This window comes from Thunnus albacares, chromosome 5 (genome assembly GCF_914725855.1).
Source record: "Thunnus albacares chromosome 5, fThuAlb1.1, whole genome shotgun sequence".
Lineage (NCBI taxonomy): Eukaryota > Metazoa > Chordata > Actinopteri > Scombriformes > Scombridae > Thunnus > Thunnus albacares.
Genome location: NC_058110.1, coordinates 28875060 through 28884828, shown reverse-complemented (window position 1 = coordinate 28884828; position 9769 = coordinate 28875060). Strand labels below are relative to the sequence as shown.

The 9769-nt window shown below is 43.8% G+C and overlaps 1 protein-coding gene across 6 annotated transcripts in view; it reads right to left on the bottom strand.

Annotated features, from left to right (window-relative positions):
- The window catches only part of plekhg5b (pleckstrin homology domain containing, family G (with RhoGef domain) member 5b), a 76116-nt gene that overhangs the window by 4578 nt on the left and 61769 nt on the right, over positions 1–9769 (bottom strand). For 5 of the 6 annotated variants that reach the window (XM_044350655.1, XM_044350659.1, XM_044350658.1 and 2 more), the window contains 9 exons: positions 5487–5678; positions 4154–4324; positions 1840–1935; positions 1422–1622; positions 1054–1164; positions 790–939; positions 555–692; positions 343–462; positions 47–176 (listed from right to left, as the gene is read on the bottom strand). In XM_044350655.1, the coding sequence (XP_044206590.1) occupies positions 47–176; positions 343–462; positions 555–692; positions 790–939; positions 1054–1164; positions 1422–1622; positions 1840–1935; positions 4154–4324; positions 5487–5678 (1309 nt within the window). Of the gene's footprint in view, positions 1–46; positions 177–342; positions 463–554; positions 693–789; positions 940–1053; positions 1165–1421; positions 1623–1839; positions 1936–4153; positions 4325–5486; positions 5679–7779; positions 8266–9769 lie in introns of those variants that run through there. The other variant, XM_044350661.1, reaches the window with a different exon arrangement.

Genomic DNA, 9769 nt, shown 5'->3' with positions numbered 1-9769 from the left:
TCGATTCATCAACTAAAAATGTTAAATGTACCGTCTGAGCACTCACCAGGATCTTTGAGCTCCTTACAGACGACGTTGTGAATGAGGAGAGGCTGTCGGATGACCTTAACTTTCTCTCTTTTCACTGGTTTGGTAATTAGCAGCAGGTCAGTGAACAGGAAACAATAGACATCCATCTATAAAGGAGAAATAAACTCATTTCAGTACTGACAGAGACATCTTTAGTGTTTTATAGTTCGACCGTTTTATGTGAAATGTGAAGCAAAAGCGGGAAATCAGGTGCACAACTTGTGATTATAAAGATAAGAGCTCGTCACGGGAGTCATGCGAGCCAGTTCTCACCCTACTGTCTTTGCCTTCCTTCATCCTCAGCGCTCCCTCGAGATGCAGCTGTCGAGTCTCCTCGGGTGATATTCCTCTCATGGGAGCCATAAGGTCGAAGCGGTTGTACTCTTTGAGGATCTGAGAGGGAAGAGGAAAAGTCTGAGCAAACTACAGAGTGTTTTTTTTTAAGAGAACTGAGATGACACCGGAGGCTCATAAATCGTCCTCACCTTCTCTACTTCGTCGCTGCTGCCCTCTACAGCCTCGTAGGAGTCTATGCGGGCAGAGATGGTGGCCAGCTTCTGTTGTTCCTGACGCTGTCGCATCTGGGAGTCCACGCTGTTGATGAAGCCCTCTACTGAGGCCACCTTTGAGGAGGAAAAACACAACAATACATTCATGTTAAGATCATATATAATAGGTTTCTAAAGACTATGTTTCCAATTTTATCCACAACACCCTTACCATGCTGTTGACAGCGTCACGTACTGACGGCTCATCCGTCTTCTTGAGGACGCTCTTCAGTAGGAGTGGATATTTGGTCAGTCTCTGGTGAGGCTTTGCCAACATGTCGGCAAGCTTCAGACGGTTACACTGCTTATGGGCCTCTGCCCACTGAATCGAGACGGACAAAGACAGGAAATCGAACGTTTAATGAGTCAGAAATAAGAAGGAGTGTGTCAGCGCTGGGTGAGAGTACCTGGGATGAGGGGTGCAGAGTTAACTTACCGTGACGTAAGTCCTGAAGAGCTCATTGTCCCTGAGAAGCGTGCGCATGTACTCCATGCAGCCCTCCTCCTCCATGCAGTAACGGATGTAGGGCTGGAATCTGGAGCCAAACTGAACACACACACACACACACACACACACATAAACAAAGACATGCGTCAGAGATATTACGAACAGAAACATGAGGGAAAAACATATTTACTTCTGCCTCGGTCTGTAGTTAACGCTGTACTGGATGAAAAAGGCAATTTTTATGGAATTAGTTAATAAGAAATAGTGGTGGTTGCAGATTGGGGCCATTGTTTCTTGATAAACCTCTTTTATTGGTAGCTGTGTTGGAATATATTTACAGTTTGACTACAACTGACCGTCCTGAAGCCGTGGTGAAGGTTGGTGGGGTTGAGCAGAGCCCGGGCCTGTCTGGCTTTCTCCAGGACAGGCAGCATGACCTGGTTCCACAGGGCCGTGTGGAGCCGGACGATCTCCTGGATGTTACTGAACAGCTTGGCGGGCTCCACCTCCGTCAGCAGACCGCTCTCCTGCAGGTTCAGCAGCCCGCACAGGAACAGCTGGAAGAGAATACAGGCCTCTGAAACACAACTCACTTGCTCAGCACACAATTTACTGTACGGTGATAAAAGCTATTTTTAAACCTTAACGAGACGTCGACTGTGTGTCCGTCTGTTCCAGCACAGAAGCCGTTTCGTCTTACACAACAGACAGACCTGTATCGGTCTGTTATCTTTATGATCTATAGAGTAGTACAGGTGGTCTCTTTGCACTTACATCAGTGATGACTCGGAGTTTCTTTATGTACGTGGCCTCCGTGTGCAGCAGCTCCCATATTGCCTCCTGCTGGTGGGACTGTCGCCTCGTCAGTGTCTGCACACATACACACATCCGACAGATCATGTTATTAAATGTACACAAACAGATTCAGCTGCTATCATGACTTTCATTTATTCATTTAAAGTCATTTTTTCACCTCATTCCCTTTCAGGCTCACAGGGGTTTGAAACACAAAGACTTTATCATATCAAACACTGAATGAGTTTCATTGAAGTTCTCTTACAAGGGAATCTTTTATCATGGAGAGCAGGCAGCGCCTTGCTGGGTTATGTCGCATTTAGGGCTGCAGCTAATGATTATTTTCATTATCAATTAATCTGTCGATTATTTTCTCAAGTAATCGATGTCTGAAAATGGTGAAAAATGTCGTCAGTGTTTCCTAAAGTCCAAGATGCAACCTGAAATGTCTTGTTTTGTCCACAACTCAAAGATATTCAGCTTACTGTCATAGAAGATCAGAAAATATTCACATTTGAGAAACAGGAACCAGAGAATTTGGAAATATTCTTCTTAAAAAATGACTCAAAATAATTATCAAAATAATTGTCGATTAATTTAACAGTTGGCAACTCATCGATCAATCGACTAACGGCAGCGCTAGTTACATTACTTTGAGCCAAATTAAACTTTTGTGCCAGACAAATCTGCATTTTTTAAAACTGATGTTACACCAAATAAGTCATTTTAGCTATATTGCTATTGCGAATGTTTTTATCATGTTTTATTTTAATAGCAGTTGGTGGCTCCATAATATTTATATACAGATATATATTATATATCAGTAGAGCACTAACACTTCATCTGTTGTCAATATCTGGTCAACACATGAATCTTTTTTTCATGTATTTAATCCTCCAACGTCACAGACTCTGACAAGTCACAGATCTTTGGTAAACTGAAATCACAGCTAGTAAAACGTGTGACCCTTTCTACAGTAAATACTCTGAAGACACCGTGACTCACGACTGCTATCCAAAAGTCAAGCGTTCAATAAAGAACGATAGAAATGTTCGCAGTTGCGATCAGGTCACAGAATCTGATGGATGACGGATGACAGAGGGATCTGTGTTTTTTCAGGCGGTGTTAATGTTGCTCTTATCATGCAGTCATACTTGTAAAAACACAGGCACACAACACACACGCTCACAAAAACACAGCACGGGCAATATCATGATTCAGTATATTCCAGTAACTCGTGTAATCAACTTGATTGCTGGGAGACGTTATGAAATAGCTGGCAATCCAGTCAGTAACTATTATATAACCACACGTCAGGGGTGAATGTACAATACGAGGGACGGTATCATCGTAGCTGAGAAGTTATATGGCTCTGTCTGGCTGTCCCGATTAGTCATTTACACGTTGACGGGTGGAAGCCAGCGACGGTTCGCGATGGGTGTAATCGTTTGCATAGGTACATGTACGGTTCCCTGACAGCTGTGCCACAATAAAGCGCTTTGTAAGCATCATTCTGATCGAATGATAAGGAAGTAAAGAGTCAATCACACAGAGGGAAACAGGATGTAAGTACGCATGTAAAGAAATTTGATGTCAGTGAACGTTTATCAATGTGTACATTGATAAGGGACTGTATGAAAATTATTAGGCAGGGAAGTGGATCAGTTTTTCTTTGTTTTGGGGGCCGGGTTTGCTCAGAGGACAGGGGTTTGATGTTTTTGTTAGAGCCAGGAAGTGTGTTAATTTTTTTCCTCTCAGATTTGTATTTCACTGAAAATTTCCTTTGCAGATTAATTGTAAAAATAATGAAAAATATTATTCAAGTCAAGTCATTTTTATTTTAGAGCCCAGTGTAATAAATTCGCCTCAGGGGACTTTACTATCTGTACAACATATGACATCCTGTATCCATGGACCCTCAATCTGGAAAAACTACCCTTAAAGCAAACATAGATGACCAAAATAACAAAATTACAAAATGGAAAATATTAATAATGCTATAGATTTTCTTGCTTTTTTTAAAAAGGTTCAACCCTGCTCCCAACACCAATAATTTCCATACAGTCCCTGAGTTGTATTTATTGAAATTCTTTCATTTTTAACTTGCTTTTTGCCTTAATTCACTATTCATACCCTCAGTATTCAGGAAGGCACAAATACCACTGGTTTCATGCATCAAAAAAACATTATTTTGTCTTAATCTCACTTCTAATTTCAGCTTAATTCTTTTTGTTTTCATTGTATTTTATGATACAGTTTGTGTCTGAATTAGCTGTGTGTGCGTGTTCTGTACCTCTGAGTTGTCTAGTAGCACCTGCCAACTGTCCTCCAAGGCCAAGTTGGTCTCCTCCTCCTCCTCCTCCCAGGAGTCCTGGTGGAAGGAGAGCTGCCGCGGCACCTTCGGCAGCCCGAACAACGAGTAGGTTTGCAGCTTGCTCTGGAGCTGCTCCAGACGGTCCACCTCCTGCGATGAGACGGGGAAAGATTTCCCTAATTAGTTTGAACAAGGTTAACGGCACGACAGCGAGAAAAAAGATGAGAAAGCAACTGTCCGTTTCTGTCCTTTCTCTGACAGTTTATTGTTTTAATTTAAACTGTAAGTAAAGATGAGCCCGTGCATTAGCATATAAATCCTGTCCTTACTGGCGCCTTAATTCTTAAATACAACAGTAGCTGCTATTCAGGCCTTTATTCAGACTGGCAGGCCTTATGTAGTTATGAAAATGAGCTCGGTGCATTGAGACCACTTTAACAATAGAAGGCAGGGAGCAGGAGGAGGAGGAGGAGGAGGACGGGGGCAAGAGATGCACATGGAGGAGGAAGGTGGACTGGTGGTTTATGGTTCATGAAATCTTTAGAAAAAGTACTAATCTGTGTTCATTGATAATAGTTTGATCACATGCACAGGGACCACATTTTAAAGGTAAAAGAGGTAGAAATTTTCTAAGTAAACGTGACAGGAGGGCCTGGCGGTCGTTTAACCCCGCGATACGGAGGGTGCAAGAGGTCCAGGTCCCCGGTGGTGGAGGATCTCTGGCCCTGAAGGGGTTAAGGGGGCCGCAGAGGATGAATAGAGATGAGCCCGGCACTGACAGGTGACTGACAGATACTGTCTCCATCTGACATCTGCTACTGTGCAGGATGTGACCTCAGGAGGGGAAACACAATGGGAGCGTGTATGCGTGTTTGCGTGTGGGCGTGTGCCTGTGTTTACTTCATTAGAATAAAAGTTGATTATTGTTTCTGATACAGAAGTTTGTTTTTTTTTTGAGTTTTTAACATCAAGAGAAATGTTGTGTGCCTATCAAGACTTTTCCTTCACCTAAATGTTTCCAGGACTGCGAGGAAAGCATGTGAGCACACAAGTCAGGAGACTTTGAAGGGAAATTACCTCACTAGGACTCAGGGGATAAGGCCTTCCGACCCCCTCCCACCGCCGCTCGCTACTGTTTTGTTTGTTTTTTTTAATGTTTTCTTAATCTGAGACAAGTCTGGGCGACAAAACCTGCCCCCTACAGTTTTTTTTTTACAGTTTCTGTTTAACAGCCAAGAGAAAGTGTACCGCTTTCGTTTAAAAACAGCCATGGCGCACATTTGTTCTTCCTGTTATCACCTATCAATCTCACCTTGCCAAAGGCGCCTGCTCCAGCGTTGGAGCTGAAGAAGCCACTGAAGCGGCTGGCAGCGCGGTTCTTCCAGCTGTCAGGCCCGGCTCCAACGCTGGGCAGAGAGCCACCGATCTGTCCCAGAGCATCCGGGGTAGGAATATTCGTCTCCCCGAGGAACTCTGTCATGTTCTTCCTCCGCCGCGCCTGACCCTGCGAGACACAGAGGACAACGTTATATATATATATATATATATAAATATATACAGGGTGTACAAGAAAACAATGAGAGAAGGTGCTTGCATGAGTGATTTTTGTCACCTCAAAAGGAAAGATATAAGTTTCCAGTTAGACGGATGGAAAAAAAAGACAATGAAGGAAAGAGAGAAATATACAGGGACAGGATAAACAGGAAATCAGAGGGGAATTCTGTGCGAGGGATGACATCAGCAGGACCGTTAAAGCGTTCCTAACGGCCAGACACAAACAGGAGAGGGAAGGACTGCCACTTCCTCGCAGTGAATACTCATTACATCACAAGGAGCGAGCGGGAGGTTGTTCCATAAGAACAGACGGCCGGAGTCTGGCCATTGTTCCCCCCCCCCCCAACCACCCCCCCCCCCCCCTCCATTGTTACCCTGTCAGCAGGCCCTGCCGTGCACCCTCACTCATGCAATCTCTGTGCACTTTACGAGCACCAGCAAAGCAAACAAACAGGGGCCACCCCCCAGTATCTGAGGAAGCAGTTGTTTTTCGCCGTTGGGACTGTCAGTGCTGAGGGATCTGCTGGTGGGGGGGGGGGGGGGGGGGGGAGTCGGTAAGAGTTACCGCCGCTGACTCTGACCCCCTCTCTTCAAACACGGTGACAAGGAACTTACATTCCTGGACACTGACACTGTTGCTGAAACTGACCGGGCCATTCCAACCAAATTCTTTTACTGACCCCCCCCCCCCCCACCACCCCACCACCCACCACCACCAAAACACACACACACACACACACACACAATGCCAGAAAAACACTTATGTACAAAGCTGATAGGCTGTCGGGTATCAGACAGTCAAGCTTTGAATCAATGGGGACAAACTGCATAAACAAACAGACTGAATAAAAAACTTCAGAGCTAAAACCTCTTTCATGGACTCTACTGATAAAGACTTATCAAAGTAGATATATAGTGGCATGTACTGTACAACCTTAAAATGTAAATATTATACTCTGGTAGCATTGTTCTGCATTACAAGTGATCCCATTTAAGGAAAAACATCCCCCCAGATCTTTGTGGAGCCACTTCACTTAAGTAAAGGCACACAAGTGACCTGTACAGAGTTGCATAACGAGATAGTAAATCAGAGTGGGGGGTCCTCCGTCTTTTTTAAACAGCTTCAGTCCTTTTATCTTTTTTTTTTAAATGATTACCAAGCAGGAGAGTGACCTAAGTGCAAATAGATGAATGTTGGCTTTAAAACAAAAACTAGAGTAAAAGAGAGAAAGAGAGAGAGAAAGAGACACAAGTCTGGACCCACTTAGGGTTTTTTTTTTTTTTTCAAGGGGGAATATCTGGGCCAACTGGTCAAGGACACAGGTGTTAGGAAGTGTTTGGTCCCTATGGACAAACAGGGAAAGTCTGGACCCTGTGCTGGTGACGGCACACGACTAGGAACACTGAACCCAATTAGTTTTGTTTTCTGTGAACAGTAAAAAAGCGCGTTATAGGAATTTAAAACAAGCGCGGTAAAGATAGAACTGATATTGGAGCTTTGCCACGATTGTGTCATAACGTCTTTTCATAACAGATAGATAGAGCTGCAACAATTATATAATTAGAAAATGTACATGCAACTATTTTTATAATTGATTAATCAAAACATTTGACGATTTCAGCTTCTCAGATAGGAGAATTTGCTGTGTTCCTTTTCTTACAGTAACATACAGTGTGTTGAATTTCTTTGTGTTTTGGGTAAAACAAGCAACAAGCAAAGCAAGGTGATGACATCACCTTGTTGTGATGAGCTCTTTTCAGTGTTTTCTGATGTTTTATAGACCAAACAATTAATTGATTAATCAAGAAAATAACTGGTAGATTCATTAGCTGCAGCTCTGATCAGATCACAACCATGAATCTATTCTGTCACACTTGAGTAAACCGTAGTTATAGTTACAGGTACAGACAAGTAAACATCTTGATATCTTTAAAATCGCTTTAACAACAAACTAGTTTCTCAAAGACAAAGACCAGAACAGGAAGTCGTAATTATAAGCACACAGGCATAGAAGCTCCCAGCAGTTTCCCACCACATTAACAGTGCTCACCATTGAAGCCAGAGGCATGTCAAAAGTAACAAAAACCATCCTAATCCTCCAATTGGATTCATGGAACGCAGCCCATTCTGGAGCCAGCTGCTGCACTCTCTCAACTTCTAGCCTCCTCTCTCTCTCCACATCCACCGTGAAACGCGCACATCCACGCCGTCCTCGCCGTCCACTGTTATGACGCCGGGTCGGTCCGAGAAGCCGAGTGACAACTGTAACAATGCCCCCGTTATTCCACCATTCAAGAGACTCGTGCTGAACTTCTTTTGGTCTTGAAAGCTCCCGTTCCAGCTGACAGGATCCGGGTTGATCACCACACCAAACGTGGTGTCTGGCTGTCGTGTCCAGCCGTGCCCTGACCGCAGTTTCTCTTTGAACCGGGACCAATCTCTGTCCTGTCCTGCTGTCCAAACAGTCAACGGTGAAACCTTCTCACTGAGGAGTCCAGCCTGCTTGCATTTCATAAAGACACTGGCTTGAAGTCATAGCAACCAGGAGGATCCTGCCTCATTGTGTTGGGCAGGAAAAAGGAGGCAGGGCCGTAGCCAAAAGAAGGGAAAAAAAAAAAAAAAAAAAAGGAGGGTGATCTGAATATTTGGAGGCGGAGTCAGGGTGACAGCTTGTAGGGGGGCTCCCTGGTTCAAACACACATCCTGGTGCTTGTGGAGCCAAATGCACTTTGGGTCAGTCTCAAGAGGCTGCTCTGAAGTAGAAATTGCCTTTGATATTTACATTTTTCACTTTTCACTCTTATCTTTTCTCCCTTTGATTATCATTTTTCCAACTAATGCAAGATCATCTTTCATTCCATTCAATTACCTGAATATAAAACCAAGAAAACCAAAGGGTGAGTGTAAACAGATGAAAAGGCCTTTATTCTTTTACTTTTACATGGGAGCAGCTCTTTATGCAATCTTTAATCCCTCTTTTGGCTGGAGACATTGTGAACAATACCACGCCAGTCGGCCAAAACAAGGAAAGAAATGCCCTGATAATGACTGAACGGGAAATTCCCTTTGTTTACTTGCTTGTTTCAGCACATTTAGCGCGCTGCTTATGCCCAGCAGATAAGCACAAACACACATCTCCCCCAGGAACAAGCACATGTGTCTGAAAACTTTCTAGAGCTGGAACATTCAAAGTTGATTGAACCTGCGACTATTCTGATTATGGATGAATCTCTCGGTTCCGGCTTTTCAAATGTGAAGATTAGCTGTTCTTATTTGTTTATATCTTTGTGAATTGAATATCTTTTAGTTTTGGACTGTCGGTGTAAGAAAAACAAGCGATTTGAAGACGACATCTTGGTCATTTTTCACTGTGTTTTTGACGTTTCATGGCCTGTAACAGTTTAAACAACAGTTTTCAGCTGGTTATATTCCTGTAGGTAATAATACTGGCACTATTTACATCAGCCTAAGCAAATATACCTCCACAGTAAACGCTAAGCCGCTGTAGTCATGTCTGCCTAACTAATTATGTTTACAAGGTTCCCTTGTGCCTCCTGTGTAAACCTGTCAGTCTGGACAGAAGGCAGCGATATCCTGAGCTTTCTTTGTTACACAGCCGCCTGCTCTGGGAACTTGTGCAGTGGGTCTAGAGAGGGGGGGGCCGGTCACGTTAATAATATCAAGCCTTGTTCACCGCCTTATCTTATCATGGTGGTTTGTGGCATTAACCTTGGCCTGGAAAGGAAAAAAATCTTTAAATGGGACGGGATTGTATTAAAATAAGCCGTGACGAAGAAAGCAGCATCACCCCCCCCCCCCGCTCTCTCTTTGCTCTCTGCTACTGCCTTTATGTCAGTCAACTGATAACAACTCCCCTTGATCAGGTTGGTTGATTAACGATGGGAAAACACTGTGACCTTCCTGAAAGCATGGACACTCTCCAACTCGGGCACACACACACACACACAAACACATCACATGTGCTCAACCAGGAAATAGAAACTAAGAGAAATCCCCGGCGGTCAACATACATGCTGCGT